Source organism: Oryctolagus cuniculus, chromosome 7 (genome assembly GCF_964237555.1).
Source record: "Oryctolagus cuniculus chromosome 7, mOryCun1.1, whole genome shotgun sequence".
Taxonomy (NCBI): domain Eukaryota; kingdom Metazoa; phylum Chordata; class Mammalia; order Lagomorpha; family Leporidae; genus Oryctolagus; species Oryctolagus cuniculus.
In genome coordinates, this window is record NC_091438.1 from 159,758,760 (window position 1) to 159,783,375 (window position 24,616).

The following is a 24,616-nucleotide window of genomic DNA, read 5'->3' on the forward strand; positions in this document are numbered from 1 at the left end:
CCCCGGCGCACTGAGCGGTGGAGGACGGGAGAGCACGGCGAGCCCGTCCATGCTGCCTCTGCCTCCTTCCGTGCCTGCGCTGCCCACTGGGCTTTTACTACGCAGCTGCAGCCACAGTGAGAGCTGCAAGCAAGCGGGTAACGAGCTGGGTTCCACAAGACACGCGAGACAGGCGGGGCCCCCAGCAGCTTGCTACGCGCCTTGTTTATTGTGCGAACAGGCCTCAGAAATGTACAGACACAAACTGCAGGCCAAGAAGCCCGTCGGCCGTGACTCCACAATCCACGGCGCTTCTCAGCCTGCATGCGGGCCGGCTGTGGCAGGCGTGAACCCCAGCAGGGGGCGCTCTCTCCCACGCCACTCTACTGCTCTAATCTTTAAGCACGAGGGGAGCCTTCACTTGATCCGCCACCTCCTTGCCACTCAGCGCCTCGACGATGGCCAGAGCGAACTCGAAGCTGGTCCCCGGACCGCGGCTGGTGAGAATCAGGCCATCCCGCTCCACGCGGCTCTCGGAGTAGCTGTAATGACCTGTGACGATGAACGGAAAGGTTACGTCCTCACGGGCTGTGCTGGGTGACACGTCACCACTGGCTGGCTCACATCTCTAGGGGCTGGTGCGGTGGCGCAGCAGGTTCAGCCGCCGCCAGCAAGGCCGGCCTCCCACTGACTGCTGATCCAAGCTGCTCCACTCCCTGTCCAGCCCCTGCTCCTGCGACCGGGAAAGCAGTGGAAGACGGCCCCAGTGCTTGGGCCCTGCACCCGCATGGGAGACCCCCGAGGGAGCTCCAGGCTCCTGGGCTCAGCCTGGTGCAGCTCTGGCTGTTGAGGATACTTGGGCAGTGAACCAGCAGGTGTAGATAAGATCTCTGTCTCTCCCTCTCTCTGTAACTATGCCTTTCAAATAAACAAATAGAAAACAAACAAAACAAAAACACATTTTTAAAAGCTACCCCACTGCTAGCTAGCCATCCAGAACATTCCCAAGGCTCTTAGAAGCGCTCAGAAGTCCAGGAAGAAGTTGAGGGCTGAGGGCAAGACACTCTGAAATGAAGCAGCTGGAAGGTAAAAGCAGCTGGGGAGACGGCACGGGGCAGGGGCAGGGGCAGGGGCAGGGGCAGGGGCAGGGGCAGGGGCAGGGCCTGCAGAGCGCTAAGCGCTAACCAGTCACACTTCTACTTTGCAATAAATGTTAAGAGACAGCCCTGTGAATGCAGGGAAGGGGGAAGGAGCTGCCTCACTAACAGGCAGGACCATCACAGCCCACGCGGTGCGAGACCTGCCTGTGGGGGCAGTGGCCAAGCTCGTTTCTCGGGGGCCATTCCCTGGGCGCACCCAGCTGGTTACTTTTCTGGCAAACAACTCAGGGATTCTCCCACACCGACCTCCGCAGCTCTCTCCCTCCACTGCAGGCACAAGTGGACTCCACCCAGGGCCAGAGTGCTTTCTGCCTGGCCGCCACCCCTGCCCCACCTGTACCTCTGCTTCCTGCCCCTTCTGCCCCAGAACGTGTCCCGCCCCCCCTCCCCAGGCCCAGCAGCACGGCTGCCCCAGGACACCTGCGACCCCTCACTACGGCAGGCCCTCAGGACCCCATCAGGGCACTGGCTCCTGCCACTGACAACCTGCAAATGCTGTGTTTCCTTGTCCACTTTCCAACAGGGCAGGGTCTTCCCCTGTCCCAGAACACTGACAACACAGAGGTGCCCTTAGGTGCAGCCTCCCCCTGCACTCGTCGCCGGCTGCTCGGAGACTGGTCTGGCACAGCGCCCCGTGGGCTCGGCAGAACCCGTTCACGTGCCCCCCAAGAAAGCTCTCACCAACCCTCTCCGGCCCCTGGAGTGTGGCCTTGGCACAAACAGGGCTGGGAGGGACAACAGGGGGAACGTGGGTCCAAGTGGGAGCTGGCGGCCAGGACAGGCTGGTGACAGTGGTCACCAAGAGGAAAGGGACACTTGCAGTGGATCTCAAGGAAAAGGTGCCCAGGACCCAGGAAGGACCTGCCTGGAGACTGCATGCCCTTACCCTCAGTGGGGGGACACGGGGACAGCAGGGTGGCTTAGGGCAGGCGAGGCTGTGAAATCCTGCTGCCCTCTGCTGCACCAGCCTCCGCAGTGACCCCAGCTCCGACCACCGTGCCCACCGCCGGATGCAGGGCACAGGGCACGCTCTGAAACACCTCAGGCCCGCCTTCATCCTGCTCCCTGCCCCGTCTGAGCAGCGGCTCAGGAAACGCTTGTCCAACCACCACACAGAGAACATTCAGCTCACGAGCCCCTCCCAGCAGAAGCCACAAGTCCACGTCTTTTCAAAGTGGCCTCGGTCTTCCCCCTTCCCTAGCAGGAAGTCACCGCGGAGGACAGCAACACCTCCACAGGCGCACTCAGGAGTCAAAGGGGACCCTTAGTTGGGGGGAGAAGCTTTTCGTAACTGGACCTCGTCTTGTGATGGCTAAAGCACACCGAGACAACGGCACACGTGGAACCAAAAACCCAGCTGGGCCAGGGCTCCCGGCAGCCTGGCCTGGGATGGCGGGCAGCACGTGCTGAGTGTCTGCCTCACGCATCGTCAGGGGCTGAACCTGGCTACCCAGGGTTGCAGAGGCTGAGGCTCTCCGCAAATCCTCCACCAGGAAAAGCCAGAGGTCCACGCTGGTCCACGGCCCCCACCTGGTGGTGGCAATGGTGAACAGCAACGTGCAGGAGGCCATCCCACCCAGGGGCCACGCTCCCCCAAGCCAGGCTCTGTGGGTTTAGGGCCGAGATCACACGTGCAAACAGGCCTAAGGTGCTGGATAAATCCCTCTTTAATTTGAAAAAGGTTTCAAGTAAAACTCCCAGAGCCAGGCGGCTTTTCAGAGGGAAAGGAACTGCGGAACTCGGGTTGGCTCTGCAGTAGGCAGCGTGTGTCTTTGTGAACAGTGGTTCAGCACCAGGCCCCACCGCCATGTTCACAGCACAGCCGCTGTGCAGCCACGGCAGTCCCACAGCTGCCCAAGACCTGCAGTCCCAGGAAGCCTGGCGGAGTAAACTTGGTCCATCTGCAGCTCTCAGTTCAAACCCTAGGTCTGCCACTCAGCAGCCGGCTAACCTCCCAGGGCCTTCCTGTTCCCTTCTGTGAAATGGGCACGCCAGGAACACGAAGGACCATGTCATGGCCACAGCAGCCTTCTGCCACTGCGTTCCCAGCCTGCAGCCCAAGTGGGCGGTGGCGGCAGGGACGGTGCGAGGCCACACGTGAAGTCACTGGTACCTGCAGCAGGTACCTTTGTCAGCTCGTGTGACAGACGGGGAGACTGAGACTTGGTGAGACTGACCAGCCTGCCCCTTCCGCAGGGCTGGTGGGGACCTGGGGCCGCCCCTCTGCCCGGCTCTCCACTGCTCAGCTGGGACCAGCACACAGATGCCTCCCAAACAGGCAGAGCAGAGCACACACGTGACAGCGGAGCTGTGACGGACGCACTCAAAACCTGCGACGTGGAGGACTTTGGTCTTCAGGCTAATCGCTCATCCGAGGGAAAAATTTCCTCCTGATCCAAGGTCACACCAAGGCCAGCGGAGGGCCTCGGCCACAGCACACGCCGGGCGGCCCTCACAGCAGTTCTGAGGGGTCTGAGGGGCAGCACGTCCAGTCTCTCTACCTGGGAACAGGACTTAGCGGCTCGACTCCACGCCTGGACACGTCGATGTATGTGGGAGCCCTGCTGTGACACGGGACAGGGGCAGAACGACACAGGACCTGGGCTGGGCCCGACTCGGGGAAGTCGCCTCGCTTCTCTGAGCTTGTTCCTCATCCGCGAGGCCAGGAGGAAGACGCCTGCCTGTCGGGCACAGGGACCAGAGGCGGCCCGGCGGTAAGGCAGGGGAACGCGCTCCCTACACTGTGAGTCCAGCTCTCGCTACTCCTCATCAGCCTCCCGGCTTAGGAGACTGAGAGAAGGCAGGCTGGCAGATGCAGGGCGCAAGTGCTCTCCCCGGGCCTTCCTCAACACGTCACAGCCACCTGACGAAGCCCGGTCCTGTCCTGCCCATTTCTCCCCAACCCTCTAAAGTCCCTCTGTTAGCTCAGATTAAATTCCCATATTTAAAATGCTCTTTGGGGGCAGGCATTGTGGCACAGCAGGTGAGCGGCTACTTGGGATGCCTGGGTTGGAGACCCGACTCTTCCACTTCCCATCCAGCTTCCTGCTACAGAACCTGGGAGGCAGCGAGTGACTCAGTACTTTGGCCCCTGCCACCGACGAGGGAGACGGGCAAGGACTTCCGGGCTCCTGGCTTCCACCTGGCTCAGCCCAGGCTGTTGAAGACATTTGGGGAGCAGACCAGTGGATGGAAGTTCTGTCACTCTGCCTTTCCAAGTAGGTGGGGGTGGGAATCAGTGGTATAGCTTTTTTCTTCAAATATCAATTTTTCAAACAGTTTTATTGACAAGTTAATATTTTCCTACATATTTTCAAGCAAATACTAGCTTGGATCAAATTTCAGACTATGCAGAGCGTATCACAATGTAAACTACGGACTGTGGATACCAATGATGGACAGCATGAGGCCATGCATCCTAACAATGGACCACTCCTGTGTGGGATGCACTTGGGGTGCTGGGGGGACAATGCGGGCTGGGCACCTGGGAATTCTCTGCATTTTCTCCTTTATGTTGCTGTGAACCTAAAACTGACCTAGAAAATAGTTTATTGAATATAAAAAAAGTAATATGCAATAATAAATAACGCATCACTTTACTTTAGAAGGCCCAGAGATGCTGAGAGACATTTAAGGACATTCACTGGATTCTAAAGACCAAAAGAAAAAAAGAAAAAAAAGCAGAACACTGCCTCCGTGTCCCTCCTCGGAGAGCAGTTACGCATGTCATGACACATCGAACGCCGGGTTAGCTCACGGCACTTAGACGAAGCAAGTGCGTGTGCTGTGGGCAGTCACGTGAAGTATGCCAAGTGACAAAAGCAAGCTGCATAACCACACTTAGGTCCCACTAGAGTAAAAATACTAAGCTGAAAAGGATGATGAATATGTGCAGAGAAAATTCTAGAGGGTTACACAAACAACTTCACACGAGTTAACTCTGGGAGACAGAAGGGGGAGGAGACAGGGAGGAGCAGCCTGGCCTCACTTCACCCTCCACCTGTACTGTCTCTGGATTTACCAGGAGCAGAAATTGCTCTGATAGTCAAAAACTGGTAAAGTTTAAATGTCGGCTTGATTATCTGTAAATAAACTTATCACCGAGCACCCGGGCCTGCCACTGGGCCATTCTCTGAATGCAGAGAGCGGCATTCGTGTCACTTTGGACTGTGGGCAAAGGACACTGTGAAATGGCTGTCAGGATTTCACATCGACCCTAATTACGCTAGCACTGCATAATCACGTTGAATCTGTGACCAGAAGGAATCTGCTGGCCTTTGGTTACGACCCCAGCCCCCAGCACAGAACACACCACCCCGCAGCCCCTGGTGGCCACGCGTGCAGAGGAGCTGAGACTCCCCCAGCTGCGCGGACCGTCCCTGCCCAACGGCTGACATGGCTGGGAAATGCCCAGTCCGCAGGAGAAGCCTTTTTGTGCATCAACTTATAAGCAGATACTTACTCCCATTCATCATTTTGTCTTTAGCAAGTGGGTGTGTGGTGACTTTGCTTCCAAAACCTATCTCATGAGCCAGCAGAGCCGTGGGACCTGGAGATACAAGATTAACACAAGATGTAAGTGCAGGTACAGAAAACGCGTGCGTTAGAAACTGCAGCAGCCACAGCATCTTCAGAGTCAAGCGGCTCTGCCCAGAAGAGCGGCTTCTGAACCACGGGAGAGCTGAAGAGTATGTTTGTAAGAAACCATCTGCCGGGCACATCCGGCGAGACTTCAACTCCCTCCACAACCACGGAGCCAGGAGAATGCCCCCCGATGCCACGGGAGCGCACCGCAGGACACCGACGCACCGCGAGTACCGGGACGGCTGCGCTCCCCTCTCACCGCTCCCAGCAGGAGGGACACACTAACACCATCGCACCTCTAGACTGCACGGCTGCAATTCTATTTTTCTACCAGAAAATGGAGTAGCAGATGAACATCCACCAACCCTCCCGTCCAAATTCACCGGCGGCAGGCTTCCTACAGGGACAGCAGGCTGCCCCGCCCGGGGGAGACGGCCTGGCGGTGTCCGAGAGGTCACGGGACCCAGGCGAGCAGCCACGCGGAGGGCAGCCTGCGCCTCTGCAGTGAAGTCTCTGAACGATGCAGGCACCAACTTGAGATTTTTATCCACATTTATTCACCGAAAGCGGTCAACTCAGGATCACAAGCATATTTATACTCAATGGGCTCAAACAAGGACTAAAACCAAAAAGGCTTTTTACTTTTAATTGTTCCCTTACTTTAAAGGTTTGAAAAAACGTTCACCTTTCTTCTCGAAGCCATACCTAGAGGAGCAGACTCCAGGGCAGCCTGCTGTGACAGCCGAGGGCAGGGGGCTGGCCGACGTCCCCTCGCACAGCCTGTGTTTGCTTCCACAAACCTGACGCCTTGGTCCTCCTGACCTTTCATTTTCCAACATGATTCCCAGGAAACGGTTATGTAACACACCTGCGGGCTGCTCAAGCCAGAGCTGCTGTAAACACGGACCAAACAAACTGCACCTGATTACATAAGCGCTCTACCTAACGCGAGGTGCTGGTGTCACTCCAAACGCGAGGTGCTGGTGTCACTCCAAGTTCTGATTTTTACTTCTTAGGTCAAAAGCCTCAAACACACGCGGGTACTTCAGAAAGGTTATGAAAAAAAAATGGAATTAAAAGATAATTTTGGTACAAAAATGTTTTGGAAATCTGTGCAGTGTTTCTATCACACACATCTCCCAGGAACCTTCTGCAAAGCCCCGGGCATGCTTTGGCCTTACTTGCATTGTACCAAATCTGCGCTGTCCAGTCTACCTGAGCGGACTCCCGAGGCACCTCTAATTCTTACACGGCAGAGCCGAGGGATAAGAGAGCCCCCGTCTCCTCTGTAAAGGGAGCGCAAGCAGAGCGGGCAGCGGGCGGGGCTCCAGCGGCCTGCTCCCCTCCCTCCCCTCCGGGTGAGGAAGCTGGGGAACTCCCCCACACCCTCCCTCACTCCCGGACGCCGGCACTTCCCGCTGGCTGGCCCGCCGTGTAAGTCCGTGATTACTGTCTTCTGGGGCTTCTGTCTATTTTGAAAAAGAGGCAAGGGCTGGTGCCACGGCTCACTAGGCTAATCCTTCGCCTGCGGCGTCAGCACCCCGGGTTCTAGTCCCGGTCGGGGCGCCAGATTCTATCCTGGTTGCCCCTCTTCCAGGCCAGCTCTCTGCTGTGGCCAGGGAGTGCAGTGGAGGATGGCCCAAGTGCTTGGGCCCTGCACCCCATGGGAGACCAGGAGAAGCACCTGGCTCCTGCCTTCGGATTGGCGCAGTGCCATTTGGGGGGTGAACCAACGGAAGGAAGACCTTTCTCTCTGTCTCTCTCTCTCAGGGACACTAAGCAGCCCGACTACTAGAAATTCTGCGGGGTGAGAAAGCTGCCGAGTCAGCACCGCGGCCCTGGGGGAGGGGAGGACTAGCAGGAGGCCCCGCGGCAGCCAAGGGGAAAGCCACCAGCGCCACCTGGTGGTGACTTAGAAAAGGACACCTGGCCACTGCCGGTGTCTGAGGCCCTGCTCCCACCTGAAGCCAGTCAACTCCTCCGCCCGGCCCCTACTCAGAGCAAACCTCTGTCTTCTTTTCAAGACAGCCTCTCTTCTGTGTCCACCTTTCTCACGCAGTATCAGCGCCTAACTTGCATCTTTTCATCCAAAACCTGCACTTGTTGCACCTGCTCTGCTCCCCTCCACGGCCCTCACCTCACTGCCGCAGAGTCAGGGTGTGCAACAGGACGAACACACCGTGAGAGCACGAGTACCAGACGAGGCCGATGCCAGGCCAGCTCGCTGACACGCAGCGCGCGCCTGCACCACGGCCTCGGGCCACAAAGCCGGCCAAACCCATCCTCCCTTCCTCTTCCCCAGCTCCTGGGGGCCCTTTGGCTTCATTTGGGCTACGTGACATCACCACCTGTCACGTGACCCAGTAGACCTGGGACATCTCTAGCACGCATGCCACGCCCACAGGACGGCACTGTCACACCCTGCTGTCACTTCTGAGAAGGAAAAAGGCCAATAACATCTTCGAAGCATCTGTTCTGACCTGACTCCCCAGAGGGAATGCTACAGTGACCAGTAAGGTCACGGGGATCCTCGCCTGTGACTTCTAAAGAGCCTACGCACTGAAGTAAGACGTCAGCGTACGATTCCAGCCAGCCAGCCATGTGGGCAAACATCTCAGAGACCTGCAGCAAGGCAGGCCCTGGGGAGGTCACACTACGGAAAAACGCAGGCTGGCGGAACATTATCCGATACCGGAGCAAGACCGGCTTGAAAACAGCACCAGAGGGCAAGACATCACGTTTCAAAGATGTGGGGACCTCAGAGGAGCGTGAGCGAGCCTATTCTAAGTCACGTGGCCGACGATACAGTGCCCGAGATCAGAGCCCACTGAGAGTCGGAGACCGCCAGGGAGGTGGCGGGAGGCGGCACGGGCCTCCCCTCTGCAGGGCAGCACAGGGCAAAGCTGCTGTTTCTGCCGACGATTCTGCTGACGCTGCTGGCACACACTCTTCCTGGCGCCAGACCTGCCAAGACAAGCTGTTTACTGAATTCCAGAGGGCCTTCCTCTCCTCCGAGGTCAACCAAACACGGAAAATGCAGAGCTGCAGAACGGACGCCGGGGCAGAGAGGTGGCGCACAGCTGCCCCCTTCTGAGGGGACAGCACCTCCGTGCCCCCAGCTCAGCAGACCCCACAAGGAAGGGCAGGAAGGGCAGCCCCCAGGCACGGTACCTGCGCAGATGGCCGCTATGAGGCCCTTCCTCTTTTCTTGTTCCTTCAGGATCTCCTTCACGGCCGCAGACTGTCAAAGAAACCGAAACACGTCAGGCTGCCATGGGGCCGTTACACCAATCCCTTGCTTGGACACTGCGGCGGCAGAACCTCAGTTGAGCTTAGCTCACGAGACCAGCGATCTACCATCCTAGGACCACTGGTCCATCACTAACCTAACAGTGACCACATGCACGGTGTGTCTGGACCCCTGGCCCGACAGAGGGTTTGTCCTAAGGGAACCTTATCCCTCCACCTTCAAACACAGGAAGGAAAGAGCGACTTTGTTGGTTTGCCCCTTGCCTTCCTGTTTCCCAGGGTGAGAGTGGGCAGGAGGAGGCAATGTGGGGTCTGGGGCGCTTCCAGATGGCGGAGCAGTCAAGGCCAGCGGGAACACTGCTCTCCCGTCTGCTGGGCAGGCTGAGCCCCCGACAGTAGCGGTGCCAGCCCTCACGGCTCCCTGCAAACCCCAGGGTCGCGGGCGGCCGCACGGCAGTCCAGGCTGGACCCTTCGCCAACACAAAGCCCAGTGACTCTGCTGCTGGCGCGGGAAACAGGCATCTCACTGGGGGCTGCATTCACAGAACCTGTTCGTGAACAATCACTCCACCAGTTCAGTGCACTTCCACGGCAAGTATGACTAGAAATGCCGTCTGCAGTAAGGCTAGAACACGCATGTTCCTCTGGGTGGTCTCCATTTTATCCACAGCCCCTCCCTGAAATAGCTGAGCTACAATGTAACCAACAGAGTGCACACTTCCTCAGTCTTCCCGCCTGTGTCCCCAGGCCCCGCCCTGCTGCTTTTACCTCAGACAAATTCTGTGCACCCAGGTTACCTCCCGGCAGGACGACCACATCATACGGGCCCTGAAACAGTTCAAAAAGGAGAAAAAACACGGTGACAATCTAACCACGCTTTCACATTTTACACGTGGGACTCGAGCAAAATACAGGCAGGAACCTGTGTAGGTACACCTGTCAGTGGGACCACAGTGAGATAACGGTGGCCCCGACACCGCTGTCGTCAGCAGAGGACACAGGCTCCTCATGGCCGGAACACGTAAGCGTGGCCACGCTGCAGAGCGACAGGTGCGGACAGTGTCACTTGCAATCAAACACAAAAACACAGGTAACCCACATGTATGGTCAGGTCTCATGTGTGTGCACACAGGGACTCAGATAAGACACAAACACATGTAATCTATGTGTACATGTGTATGAACATGATCCACCCGCTCGCATGTGCACACAGGTGCTCATACACAAAACACGGATAAAACATGAAATAAAACATGAAGTCTTTGTGCATGCATATGAGCATGTACTATATGTGTACGTGTGTATGGACGTGACACACCTGCTCATGTGTGCACACAGGCACTCACAAAGGGATGTTCTGTGGGCTGGGTGGAGGGAGACGGGCAGGACGAGACGGGGACACCTGACACTCGGACTCTACCGTGTGAACTGTCTTCAACACGCATGTGCACAAGAGAAAATTTAAAAGGCATGGAAAAATATTTTTAACTTTATGAAAAATGGAACTTGAGGAGAAAAATGATGCGATATTTTAGTATCTCCGACACTAAAACACCTAGAGAGCTCATTAATGTCAAGCCCTGGAGACACAAAATGGAAACTGCTTGAACAACACTTGACGATGCTCAAAGTTTTAAGAAAATTGTTAGTCATTAAACAAACTACAAATGAGAACTTAGTATACACTCAGTACAACACACACTTTTTAGAACTAAGATCGTAAGCATCTTACTGTAGTTTTAAAACCAAACAAAACCCAAAAATAAAATATGTGACGTATAGAATTTTTCTGGAATCTGGAATGAACAATAAATACCTACGAAAGATACCTGCTGATGGGAATACCCGGCACGACAGGATACAAGAACACTGAGGAACAAAGCTACTTCTACTCAACAACCCAGCTGTGAGGACCAGTATTCTAACTCTTGAAACCTGGCGATGGACTACCTGAGGCCAGCTCCGCATGGAAGCAGGCCCCGCCTCCCTCCCTCCATGCAGCTGCTCCAGGAGGGCACAGCCCACCTCCTGTCCCCCGAACTGGGCAGGGAAACCAGCTCCATCGCCCTTGCAAGTTACGAACCATAATTCTAGATACTGAAAAAGTGACACAGGTTAAGCAGATCTCTTTACTTCTTCCTTAATCCCAACACTAATCAAGTCTGAGCTGCTCCACGTGAAATGAATCACAGGCCATCTGTGTCACTATAGAGAAAAAAGTAAAAGGTCGCTTAACAAAGGGGAGCAGAGAGAGGATTTAGTGCATTAAAAAGTTAGAATAGGGTGCTGGCATCGGGGCACAGCAGGCTAAGCCATGCCTGCAACGCTAGCATCCCATATCGATGCTGGTTCAAGTCCAGGCTGCTCTCCTTCCAATCCAGCTTCCTGCTAATTCACCTGGGAAGGCAATGGATGGCGGCTCAGGTCCCTGGGCCCCTGCCGCTCATATAGGAGACGGGCATGGAGTTCCGGCTTCAGCCCCAGCTGTTGCAGCCATTTGGGTAGTGGACTGGCAGATAGAAGATCTGCCTCTCTGTCTCTCCTTCTGTCACTCTGCCTTTCCAAAAACCAGAAGAGGAGGAAGGATGCCTGTGTAAGGAAAACGCTTCCTCCGGTGCCTCAGCAAGGCATCCCCCCCGCCCCCGCCCCCAACACGCCAAGCACCGTGGCATCAAGGAGTTCCACAACGACGGAGTGGAAAGGTGAAGCCCCTGCCCTCCCAGTACAGTTACTGGGAAAGACATTCAAGCAAAGTAAGTTTCTAAAGTACGTCTGTGCTACCAAGTCTTAGACGTATTCACAAGACATTTCAGGAAACTAGTAACAAAGTCAGATGAATCATTCCACAAATGGAGAACAAACCTCTTTTTTTGCATCTTCCAGACTGGCATCAGGACAAATGACAACGTCACGGCTACACTGTACAGGGTCCTTCCCAGCCAGACCGGCAACAGTGACCTTAATCTACGAGAAAGAAGTCATCACGATATTTAAGAACACCGACACATTTAGAATGACATTTTCACAGCTGCCCTACATTTTAAAATAACTTGACAGGAAATACTACAAGCCAACCACACTGAATTTGAGCTAATATGTTAGCTAAACGTATTTAATAACTAGGTCTATCCCCATTCCCTGACAGTCCCAATTTACAGCTGCTGTCCTAGCACCATGTCTGGCTGAACACCCTTTCTCCTACAAGCATTCCAGTTGGGCAATACATTATAGGACCGTCCCATTAATAACTCCTTCTAATAATCTTACAAGGTTACTATTGCCATTTAGAACTTTATGATTTCTTTTCATTTGAGATCGAGAGAGAGAGAGAGAGAGGCCACCAATCCACTGGTTCAAATGTCTAGGGGTCGGAAACTCAATCCAGGTCTCCCACATGGTGGCAAGGACCCAAGTACTTGAGCCACCACCTGCTGCCGCCTCCCAGGGCACAATAAGCAGGAAGCTGGACTGAAAGTGGGGGTGGGGCTCAAGCCAGGCACTCTGACACGGGACGCAGGTGTGCAACATCTTAACTACGGCACCAAACACCCACTCTTTCGTGTTATTTTCAAATAGAAATTGGGGATGGGCCGGCACCACGGCTCACTAGGCTAATCCTCCGCCTAGCGGCGCCGGCACACCGGGTTCTAGTCCCGGTCGGGGCGCCGGATTCTGTCCTGGTTGCCCCTCTTCCAGGCCAGCTCTCTGCTGTGGCCAGGGAGTGCAGTGGAGGATGGCCCAAGTGCTTGGACCCTGCACCCCATGGGAGACCAGGAGAAGCACCTGGCTCCTGGCTCCTGCCTTCGGATCAGTGCGGTGCGCCGGCCGCAGCGGCCATTAGAGGGTGAACCAACGGCAAAGGAAGACCTTTCTCTCTCTCTCTCTCTCACTGTCCACTCTGCCTGTCAAAAAAAAAAAAAAAAAAAAAAAAAAAAGAAAGAAAGAAATTGGGGATGGCGCTATGGCGTAACACCACTGCCTGCAGTGCCGGCATCCCATATAGGCACTGGTTTGGGTCCCGGCTGACCCACTTCTGATCCAGCTCTCTGCTATGGCCTGGGAAAGCAATGGAAGATGGATGGCCCAACTCCTTGGGTCACTGCACCCATATGGGAGACCTGGAAGAAGCTCCTGGCTACTGATCAGGACAGCTCCAGCCATTGTGGCCAATTTGGGAGTGAACCATCGGATGGAAGACCTCTCTCTCCTCTCTCTGTGTAACTCTGACTTTCAAATAGATAAATAAATGAAAAGAGGTAGAAATCCAAGTTAAAGCAAGGAAATACTACTTTATCTTGTCAAAATGTAAAAAGCTGACAAGAGGAACTTCCTGTCCTGCTGGTGGGACCGCCAGTTGGTGCACTGGAAAGCGATTCGGCAGCATCCAGGAAGGGTGGTCCTCTGACCTCGCCATCCCCACTGGGGACACAGCCTGGGAACCCTCCTACAGGAGACTCACAGTGACGATGCATGACAAGGACGGCCAGGCTGTGCACCTGCACGCGGGGCAACACTGTGGGCGATTCTGAGCGAACTCAACAGACCTACGCACACCCAGGTCTGAACACACTCTGGGCTCCACTGCTGGCTCCGGGTTCTACTGGCTTCTTTGGGGTCTCCATGCCTCAGTTTCTTTAGCTGTAAAATGAGGGTGGCAGCTTCCAACTCACAGGGTGGCTGGGAAGTTTAGTGAGAGCACTTGGAATGCAGCCAGGCCGAGCAGGTGCTGAGGAGTTTGTCCCCCCTGGCTGTTCGTGCAGACACAGTGTACACCCCTGTGGGAGCCTGCAGGGTGAGAACAGCCCAGCGCCACTCTAAAGACACGCATGGACGCACGGATACCAACGTGACAGCAGCGACCTCTAGGAAGTGAAGGCGGCACAGGACTGAGAAAACAGACAGGGCCGCGGGGTCATCTCTTTGAAGTGGCTGCTCTGTAAGAAATGGGTTTGTGGGTAGGAGTTTGGCACACCAGTTAAGATACCACTCGTGGGGGCCGGCACTGTGGCGTAGCAAGTAAAGCCGCTGCCTGCAGTGCCAGCATCCATTATGGGCGCCAGTTCAAGTCCCAACTGCTCCACTTCCAATCCAGCTCTCTGCTATGGCCTGGGAAAGCAGTGGAGGATGGCCCAAGTCCTTAAGCCCCTGCACCCACATGGGAGATCCGGAAGCTCCTGGCTCCTGATTGGTGCAGCTCCGGCCATTGTGGCCATATGGAGAGTGAACAAGCGGATGGAAGACCTTTCTCCCTCTGCCTCTCCTCTCTCTGTGTAACTCTGACTTTCAAATAAATAAATCTTAAAAAAAAAAAAAAAAAAAAAAAAAGATGCCACTCGGGCACCTCGTACCACATCACAGTGCCTAGGTTTGGGTCCCTGCTCTGCTCGCCACCCAGCTGTCTGCTGGGGGTACCACGGAAGGCAGCAGGGCACGGCTCTGGTACAAGAAACCCAGGCGAAGTTACAGACTCGTGGCTTCACTACGACTAAGCCCTGTCTGCTGGGAGGACTTGGGGAATGAACCAGCAGATGGAAGACCTCTTTCAAATAAATAAATAAAAATAAAAAAATAGAAAGGGTATACATCGTGGTACAGTGCGTTGGGATGCCCACACCCCATACAGGAACGTTGGTTCTAGTCCCAGGTACTCTGCTTCCAATCCAGCTCCCTGCTAACGGGCCTGGGAAGTAGTGGGTGACCCAGGATTTTAGCTCCTAAACCTACATCAAGAGGCCCGATGGAGCTCCAGGCTCAGCCTGGCCTAGCGCTGGCTGTTGCAGGCATCTGGGGGTGAACTAGAGGGAAGATTCTGTCACTCTTTCAGGTAAGTAAGCAGATAGATCTAAAAAAAATATGAAATGGGTTTGAAAGAAATATGGCAAATGCTAACAAGTATTAAATATCGTAGTGGATAAACAAATGTTTATTGTTACAGTCTTTAATTTTGCATACACTTGAAATATTTAGTAAAGAATATTCAAAGTAAATTTTTAAAAATCTTAAAACTTGGGGCAGGCAAGTCCTGGGCCAGCTCCCTGCTAATGCGCCTGGGGAAGTCAGCAGAAGATGGCCCAAGGGCTTGGGTCCCTGCACTCACATGGGAGACCTGGATGGAGTTCCGGGCTCTTGGCTCTGGCCCTGCCCAGCCCAGGCTCTCACGGCCAGCTGGGGAGTGAACCAGTGGACGGTCCGTCTGTTTCTTCCTTCCTGTCTCTCTGCCTTTCATGTAACTAAAATACATCTTTTAAAAAAACCTTGAAACTCTGCACACAAGGAGGGCTAGGAGAGAACGGGGACTCACCCCAGCTCGCCTCATGACGTCCACAGGGATGACCGTCTCCATCTCCTCGGCTCCTTTGGCCAGGATGACCAGAGCTCTTTTTGAAGCCATTTTGGTATTTTTCAGCCTTAAAAAAATTAAAAAACCTTGCAATGCAACCCTGAAATTTTCACCTTGAAAACCTCAAACGTTGACGTTTAGGAACTTTCTCAGGCAACGGAAGGAGTGTTTCCTAGGCCAAAGGTTCTGACAGACATCGCGCAGTACATCCGGGGTTCAGACCATTTCCCACAGCGGAGGGGCACTGCTGTGTGAGACACACTCGGCCAGGCTGGTGCTAACGCTGAGTGTGAGACACAGTCGGCTAGGCTGGTGCTAACACTGAGTGTGAGACACACTCGGCCAGGCTGGTGCTAACGCTGAGTGTGAGACACAGTCGGCCAGGCTGGTGCTAACACTGTGAGTGTGAGACACAGTCGGCCAGGCTGGTGCTAACGCTGTGTGAGTGTGAGACACACTCGGCCAGGCTGGTGCTAACGCTGTGTGAGTGTGAGACACACTCGGCCAGGCTGGTGCTAACACTGAGTGTGAGACACACTCGGCCAGGCTGGTGCTAACACTGAGTGTGAGACACACTAGGCCAGGCTGGTGCTAACACTATGTGTGAGACACACTCGGCCAGGCTGGTGCTAACACTATGTGTGAGACACACTCAGCGAGGCTGGTGCTAACGCTGAGTGTGAGACACACTCGGCCAGGCTGGTGCTAACACTGTGAGTGTGTGACACACTCACCGAGGCTGGTGCTAACACTGAGTGTGAGACACACTCGGCGAGGCTGGTGCTAACGCTGTGAGTGTGAGACACACTCAGCCAGTCTGGTGCTAACGCTGTGTGAATGTGAGACACACTCGGCCAGGCTGGTGCTAACGCTGTGTGAGACACACTCAGCCAGGCGGGTACTAACGCTGTGTGAGTGTGTGACACACTCGGCCAGGCTGGTGCTAACGCTGTGTGAGACACACTCGGCCAGGCTGGTGCTAACGCTTTGAGTGTGTGAGACACACTCGGCGAGGCTGGCGCTAATGCTGTGTGAGACACACTCGGCGAGGCTGGTGCTAACACTGTGAGTGTGTGACACACTCGGCAAGGCTGGTGCTAACGCTGTGTGAGTGTGTGACACACTCGGCGAGGCTGGTGCTAACACTGTGAGACACACTCGGCCAGGCTGACGCTAATGGCGTGAGTGTGAGACACACTCAGTGAGGCTGGTGCTAACAGCGTGTGTGACACACTCGGTGTGGCTTGTGCTAACACTGAGTGTGAGACACACTCAGCGAGGCTGGTGCTAACGCTGTGTGAGACACACTTGGCCGGGCTGATGCTAATGGCGCGAGTGTGAGACACACTCGGCGAGGCTGGTGCTAACACTGTGAGTGTGTGACACACTCGGCCAGGCTGGTGCTAATGGCTCAAGTGTGTGACACACTCACTCGGCGAGGCTGGTGCTAACACTGAGTGTGAGACACTCAGTGAGGCTGGTGCTAACAGCGTGTATGACACACTCGGTGTGGCTGGTGCTAACACTGAGTGTGAGACACACTCAGCGAGGCTGGTGCTAACGCTGTGAGTGTGAGACACACTCGGCGAGGCTGGTGCTAACACTGAGTGTGAGACACTCGGTGAGGCTGGTGCTAACAGCGTGTGAGACACGCTCAGCAAGGCTGGTGCTAACGGCGTGAGTGTGTGACACACTCACTTGGCAAGGCTGGCGCTAACGGCGTGAGCGCGAGGCTCCTTCGGAAAGTCAACAATGGAGAGTTTATCTCAGCACCAAAATGTCTGTAGTCCACGGGCGTGAAGGACGTTGCACATAGTGACAACGAATTGCAAATCCTGAAAAACACTACGCGTGGACTCCAAAACGCCGCTGGCGCCCACGTCAACTCATTGTCTCTAACTCTGTCCCCACGAACGCTCAGGGGCTCCTGGTTCCCCGTGGGAGTTTCCGTCACGTTTTCCTCAGTTTCTTTCCTCACGATCCACCGCAGAGCAAGCGCCCTCCACACGAACCCGACACGGCCCTGCGTGACCGCGGCTCTGCGTGGCCGCTCCCCGGGGCGGCCCGAGGGTCACGGCGGGCCCCGGCCACTCGCCCCCGGGGGCTTGGGACGGGCGGGGCACACTCAGCACGGGGGCGTCGCCCACGGCCCGGGCTCCCTGGCCGCGGATGCCCGGCGGACCGAGACGGGAACGCCCGCCCAGGACCCCTGCGCGCGCGGCCCGCCCCGGGGGCGAGTCCTCTGCAGCGCCCCGCTCGGGACGCGACACCACGGACGCCAACACCGCGGGGCTAACGACCCCCGCACTGCGGAGGTGCTCGGCGTGGACACTGCGGCCTCCCGGCGGCCGGGACGCGGTGCTGCGTCCGCCCCGGCGTCCCCGGCAGCAACGCCGCGCCCTCCCGCGCCCTCCCGCGCCCTCCCGCGCCCTCCCGCGCCCTCCCGCGCCCTCCCGCGCCCGGCCCGCACCCGGTGCCTCTTCCTGCAGACGCGACGCCGCGGACCACTCACCCCGAGCCCACCTCAGGCAGACGCAAGTACGCGCACGCGCGCACGCACGTTCGCCGGGCCCCGCCCCTGCGCCCCGCAACGCGCAAGCCTACGTCGCCCTGCGTCACATCCGGCCGAGTCCATCCTGACGGCGACGGGGGGGTTCCGTCTCGTCCGCTCCGCACGCCGCCCCCCTGCTGCGGATGGCACGGCCCTGCCCGCCCCGGCCGGGGTCACCTCGCGCTGTGCGCGCTGCAAGGTGGCGCCGTCCCGCGCCTCGGGGCGGCTGCGGCGCGCCTTAGGCCGGCGTTCTCGTAGTCTGTGGTTCTCTTTCCCGGGCTCGCCCCTGCGGGGGCCCGCGACCCCGAGTGGCGCTTCGTTCACGCGCAGTGACGTCATGGTGTCTCCCCGGCGGAGCTGATGTCGCGGCTGTCAATCCAACAAGCACGGAATGGGGTCGTGTAGGGTTTTAAAATGTCGGTTTCAGCCGAGACGGCGGGCGAGTGCGCTGCGCGGCCGTGCCTGTGGGTGCGACGCCCGCGGGGCGGCCCAGTGGGCTGTCCTGCGCTGCCCCGCACCTCGCCCGCACCCCGACGACAGGTGGATCAGGGCGCGGTGTAACCCCGCACGTGCGTGTGGGGGGAAGGAGGCCACAGCCCGAGGGAGGGAGGACGGCAGGACCCCCGCCCGCGTCCGAAATGCAGCCTGGGGGTCCGTTTCGGAAGCAGCCCTGGGGAACTGACCGGGGGAAGTGGGGCCTCAGCCGCGTGGACCGCTTCCCCGGTGCGGTCCCGGGACCCCGAGGCCCACCGGTGCTGTAAGGGCCAAGGCCAGGGGCACCGTGAGGAGCCTGGCCTCGGGGCTGTGATGCCCACCGAGCCCACCTCGGATTCCCACCGACAAGAGTGACTGGAGGGCAGAGCCCCCGGTGGGGGAATACATTGCCCAACTCCGTGTTCTAGAATAACGATCAAGCGATGTTCTAAGTATGTCGGCGTTTCTGTAAGGTTTCAATTTAGATATTAAAATCATGTTTATTTTCAAGAAATAACTGTTAGCTTACAAAAAATCCATGTATTCCGTTTGATCCTTACAAGGCAGTGAAAATGTTTAATAAAAAAAATTGTTAACAGTGTGGCAGGCGTTTGGTGCAGTGGTGAAGATGCCACTCAGGGAGTGGAAGCCACGGGCTGCGACCCTACATCTTCTATGGGCACCGGTTTGAGTCCAGGCTGCTCCACTTCTTTTTTCTTTAAGGTTGATTTATTTATTTGAAAGTCAGAGATACACAGAGAGAGGGAGGCAGAGAGAGGTCTTCCATCCATTGGTTCACTCCCCAACGGCTGGAGCTGCTCCGATCTGAAGCCAGGAGCCAGGAGCTTCTTCCCAGTCTCCCACGCGGGTGCAGGGGCCCAAGCACTTGGGCCATCTTCTACTGCTGCTTTCCCATCACTGCAGAGAGCTGGATCGGAAGTGGGGCAGCCGGGTCTCTAATCTATGCCCATATGGGATGTCGGCACTGCAGGCTGCGGCTTTACCCGCTATGCCACAGCGCAAGCCCCAAGGCTGCTCCACTTCCCATCCAGCTCTCTGTTATGGCCTGGGAAAGCAGTGGAAGATGGCCCGAGTCCTCGGGCCCCTGTACCCGCGTGGGAGACTGGGAAGAAGCTCCTGGCTCTGCTCTGACACAGCCCCAGCTGCTGCAGCCACTTGAAGAGATCCAGCAGGTGAGATCTCTCTTTCTCTCCGTCTTTCCCTGTAACTCTGCCTTTCAAACATAATAAATGAATCTTTTTTTAAAGATGCCACTTGGGATCCCCATTTCAGGAGTGCTTGGGTTCAAATCCCAGCTCTGCTTGATTCTGGCTTCCTGCTAATGCGAATCAGCACGGGAGGGCCCAAGTTCTTGCCACCCTTATAGGAGACCTGGATGGAGTCTCCCGGCTTCAGCCTGACCCAGCCCAGGCTTCTGGAGCCATGGCTATTTGGGAAGAGGACCAGCAAATGGGGAATCTCAAAATATTTTTTCAAATTAAATGTCTAAGAAAATTGAGTTTTCAAATTAAATAAATCAATCCTACAGCCGGCGCCGCGGCTCACTAGGCTAATCCTCCACCTTGCAGCGCCGGCACACCGGGTTCTAATCCCGGTAGGGGCGCCGGATTCTATCCCGGTTGCCCCTCTTCCAGGCCAGCTCTCTGCTGTGGCCAGGGAGTGCAGTGGAGGATGGCCCAAGTGCTTGGGCCCTGCACCCCATGGGAGACCAGGAGAAGCACCTGGCTCCTGCCTTCAGATCAGCACGGCGCGCCAGCTGTGGCGGCCATTGGAGGGTGAACCAATGGCAAAAGCAAGACCTTTCTCTCTGTCTCTCTCACTCACTGTCCACTCTGCCTGTAAAAAAAATAATAATAAAAAAATAAAATAAATAAAAAAAATAAATCAATGCTACAAAAACTCGAAAGGTTTTAGGCAGATGGAAGGAAAATCTGTCGTTCCCCATAGTAAACCCTTAAGGGGGTTTAGGGTAGTGGTCTGCTGGGGCAGGAAACAGCCACAGCACAGTACAGACGGCTCAGCAGGGAGCAGAACAAACCAGAGTTTACACTCCTGAGATACCGGCATCACCGTCAGGTCTGCAATGGATCGGGGTCAGTATTGCTTTTGAAATGATTATTATTTTGAGACATACAGAAAATAGAGTGTTCCCATCTGCTAGTTCACTCCCCGAATGCCCGCAGCAGCCGGGACTGAGCCGGGAACTCATATGTCGGTGACAGGAACCCGAGGATCTGGTCCATCACCTGGTGCCTACCGGGGCCTGCATCTGCAGCAGTCAGGAGCCAGGCATCACACCCAGGCACCCCTGTGGGACGCAGACACCAAGTGTCCGACCACTAGGCCACACACTCTTTCATCAAACGGATATGTTACATGTACTTTTAAAACTCCAATCATTGCATGTGGTAGACTGAATTATTTTTCAGAAATAGTCACTCTTTTCCCTCCCATCTGCATGGGTGAAGTGCGCTTCCTGTTGTTTAACTTTGGGTTTGATCTTGTTTTAGCTCTTGAAATGTTCTTAAAATTCTTCTAACATGTCATACTGTACATATTTATGTTGTACAGAGAGGTGCTCCAGTACATGTTCAGTGTGCACTGATAAAACCAGTATAATCACATTTCCATTCTGTCTGTTTTGAACCTTCCAGGTCATCCAGTCTCATTACTCATAAAACATACAGTAGGTTATTGTGAACTACAGTCCCCTACTGGGCTCTAAAAGACAGATACTTCTTTTTTTTTTTTTTAAGATTTATTTATTTATTTGAAAGAGTTACACAGAGAGGAAGAGACAGAGACAGAGAGAGAGAATATCTTTCATCTTCTGGTTTACTCCCCGAATGGCTGCAATGGCCAGGACTGGGCCAGACTGAAGCCAGGAGTCATGAGCTTCTTCAGGTCGCCCATGTGGGTGCAGGGCCCCTAGCACTTGGGCCATGCTCCACCACTCTCCCAGGTGCATTAGCAGGGAGCCGGATCAGACGTGGAGCAGCCAGGTTGGGAACCAGCGCCCATGTGGAATGCCAACATGACGGGTGGTGGCTTTACCCACTACACCAGAATGCTGGCCCCAGACAGATTTTCTTTAGAGACATTATTTATTAGAAAGACAAAGTGACAGGGAGACAGAAAGACTGGGAGACAGATATCCTATCTGCAAGATTCACATCTCAAATGGCTGTAATAGCCTGGGCTGTCCCAGGCTGAAGTCAGGAGCCCTCTTGGTCTCCCACATGTCTGCCAGGAGCTCGGGCTGAGCCATTATCCACTGCTTCCCAGGCAAACCAGCAGGGAGCCGGAGCAGTGGAAGAGCCGGACTTAAACAGAGCTCCAGTGGGGATACAGGCATCCCCAGGGGTTGCTTAACCTGGTGTGCCACAACACCCAGCCCTCGAACACTCAGTACAGTCCCACCACTTGTGTTTCAGAACCTGCGTCCCTCCTGCTGGCCAGTGGAACCTTCACAGAGGCCTGCCACGGCCTGGGAAAGTACTGACCTGCTGATCAGGCCTGCCCTCCTGGTTCCGAGTTGCCGTAGCGAGAGTTTCGCCCACGGCAGCCGGAGCAGCCTCTCCACCCGAGTTGAAGAAGGACACTCGGGGAACAAAGCTGCCCCAGCCAACCTGCACGGCCAGCGACCTGGAGCAGAGCGGCCATGGCGAACGGCACCTCACAGTGAAGCCTGTGTTGCCCAGCGGCAGCAAACTGACACGGCTCAGCTGGTGCCCAGAGCAAATATTTCCAACTCTAACTTATTTCTTCTGCTAACTATCTCAGTATTTTTTTTAAAAAAAATTATTTATTTTTAAGGCAGAATTAGAGAGACTGATTATCTTCCATCCACTGGTTCACGCCCCCAATGGCTGCAATGGCCAGCTGGGCCAGGCCAAAGCCAGAAGCCTGGTCCTCCATGTTGGTCTCCCGCGCGGGTGCGGGGCCCCAGGCACTTGGGCCATCTCTGCTGCTTTCCCATGCACATTAGCAAGGTGCTGGATCAACATGGAGCAGCGGGGACTTGAACCTGCACCCGTACGGGCTATCCACTTCTCTCTGCGCTACGATACCAGGCCCTTTCTTTTTTCAAAGAGCATGCTAATAATTGTCATCTTGCCTACTGCCTTCAGCTGCTGTGCGCTGGCCGTCCGGCAGGTATTACGGTAACTGGGCTTCAGCCGCTGTGCGCTGGCCGTCCGGCAGGTATTACGGTAACTGGGCTTCAGCCGCTGTGCGCTGGCCGTCCGGCAGGTATTACGGTAACTGGGCTTCAGCCGCTGTGTGCTGGCTGTCCGGCAGGTATTACGGTAACTGTCGATTCAGAGGTGAAGACAGGTCCAGCCGGGTGCGAGGACTCGAGTCCCCGCAGGCTTGGTCCAGCCCAGAGACCCTGACCCAGGCTTCACACTCCGCCCACCCGAAATTCTTCCTCACTACCAGGTAATTAGCACTTCTGACTCTCCTTACAGTTCACACAGATTTCTCAACACACGTGTCTAGGACTAAGTCAAGAAATTCAGACCACGTACCAAGAAGCGTTGCTTGAGTCCCGGCAATGAGGACAGCTCATGGCTCAGCCCGTTTCCAGGCAGAAGCGCCCGGGCCGCCCACTCCCTCCAGTCTGCCTGCTGCGAGACGCACAAACTACCCTGGGTTAAGGAATCAGGGTCCGCGGCAATCACATTTCAGACGCTCAGCACCCGACAGCGGGCTGGCCGCTGCCACCCACAGCCTCCTCCCGGTTCCGAGGCCCGGCTGCCCCCAGAACCACCGGGGTCACCCCGACCCCCGGCCCCAGGCCTAAGTCAGGCTGCGGCACGTCCGTGCGCCTGCCCCTTGATTTCACGGGCAGCACTTTGCCTCCGGGCATTTTCTGGCCCTGTGAAGCCCGTGGACCCCTCCCGCGTGTCGCTGCCCGACCCCCGGCAGGTGCTCAGGAACCACTCAGTATTCTACTCTGAATATTGCTACACGTTAACGCTTTCGTGTTTTTTTAACCAACTTCTAATCCTAATCTTAGCTCTGGTACCTCACTCGTTTCACCGGACGAGGCACCTGCGTTCCAGCCTCACCGGAGAGGTGGGACTTAAACCAGACTTGGGGGGCACTAACAACGTACTTCTCGACACCCCACAAAAGCTGGGTCAGGACCCCCCCCCGGAGGTCCCGCGACACTGAGAATTTCCACTCGGCAGCACCTCAAAGGTTAGGTCGGCGGCACCGGAGAAGAGTGGGCGAGCCCTGACCTTTCGAGGCGGTGCTGGCGCGAGGCGGGAAATTCTGACCCTGCGGTCTGCAAGGAGCCCCGAGAACGACCCGGCCTCGGCTGCCACCGGGCGCGAAAAGCCCCCCGAGCGTGGGCCTCCCAGCACCACTCCCACGGCGCTCCGCGCGCCGGAAGCGGACTGGCGGGCCCGCAGTGACGTCATGCTCACTTCCGGCGGCGCCCGCGATTGGCCGAGCCCGGCCGCAGTGGGCGGGGCGGAGCATGCGCGGCAGAGCCGGTGGGTGCGGCGCGGGGGTCGCGGCTGGGCGCAGAGGAGAGAACTGGAGCGCGTGGAGGGTTGCGTTGTTCAGGGCGGAGCGTGAAGGGCGTTGCCGTTCTGTGGTCCCGCAGACTTCCCCCGAGTCCGAGGAGAGCGTGCCTGGTGCGGGGCCGGCGCCCCGAGCGCCTCGCGGTCGGTCAGCCCCCGCCCGCCGGGGTCTTTGGCGTCCGGAGGCGCCGGCCAGTCTGACGCGCGGCTCCCCTCGGCGGCGCCCTCTGGAAACTGGGCCTTGGGCAGCGTGTTCGCTTTGCGTGTCCCTGCCGGGCGTGTGTGGTCGTGGGTGTCGCGTGTCGCGGTGAGAGAAGCCGAGCCCCAAGCAGACCCCGCCGGGTCCCGGCCTCCCCTGGGTTTACTGAAATGGGCTGAGTTGAGGCTGTAGCGCCCGGGCCGCCCTCCACGGGCGACGTCGTGATGCCAGGCCCACTAGCCCACTGTGCCCTCGTTTGTTTTATTTTTGAAGGATTTGCCATCACAGAAAAGTCCCAAACTCGGTACTGCAGAGCAGCCAGGGACCTGCCGTGCGCTGAGCACGCACCTGTAGCCCCAGCTTTAGTCTGTAAGACCCTTTGCCCGGAGCCCCTCAGGCAGCCTGGGACGTCAGAGGGAGCGGCCTGGCTCCACGCTGTGCGATTTGCAATAAATACCGACTCCCCCCACCCGCACCCCCGTGTCAGCAGTTGCTCTGCAGCCTATCAGGTGAGCGGACGGAGTT

The 24,616-nt window shown here is 56.5% G+C and overlaps 2 protein-coding genes and 1 long non-coding RNA gene across 6 annotated transcripts in view; 1 reads left to right on the top strand and 2 right to left on the bottom strand.

Moving 5' to 3' along the window:
• Window positions 1–189: 189 nt before the first annotated feature.
• PARK7 (Parkinsonism associated deglycase) lies at window positions 190–18,921 on the bottom strand. 4 transcript variants are annotated; one of them, XM_002716145.5, is made up of 7 exons: window positions 17,825–18,921; window positions 15,274–15,379; window positions 11,835–11,936; window positions 9,741–9,800; window positions 8,895–8,964; window positions 5,602–5,688; window positions 190–531 (listed from the first exon to the last, which is right to left on the bottom strand). In XM_002716145.5, the coding sequence occupies exons 2-7, from the start codon at window positions 15,361–15,363 to the stop codon at window positions 371–373; spliced, it is 570 nt and encodes a 189-aa protein (XP_002716191.1). In that variant the 5' UTR covers window positions 15,364–15,379; window positions 17,825–18,921; the 3' UTR covers window positions 190–370. The 4 variants fall into 4 exon arrangements, with proteins under 4 accessions (XP_002716191.1, XP_008264192.1, XP_051712848.1 ...); XM_008265970.4 differs by having other exon boundaries at window positions 17,836–17,940; XM_051856888.2 differs by having other exon boundaries at window positions 17,783–17,898.
• A 662-nt stretch (window positions 18,922–19,583) lies between these two features.
• TNFRSF9 (TNF receptor superfamily member 9) overlaps window positions 19,584–24,616 on the top strand; it is a 36,476-nt gene continuing 31,443 nt past the window's right edge. The window contains exon 1 of the mRNA XM_051856886.2: window positions 19,584–22,798. The gene's annotated coding sequence lies outside the window, so the exon portion shown is untranslated. The remainder of the gene's footprint in view (window positions 22,799–24,616) is intronic.
• LOC138850442 (uncharacterized) lies at window positions 22,141–23,814 on the bottom strand. Its single transcript, XR_011390203.1, has 2 exons — window positions 23,605–23,814; window positions 22,141–22,986 (listed from the first exon to the last, which is right to left on the bottom strand). It is a non-coding gene; the product is annotated as an uncharacterized lncRNA (long non-coding RNA).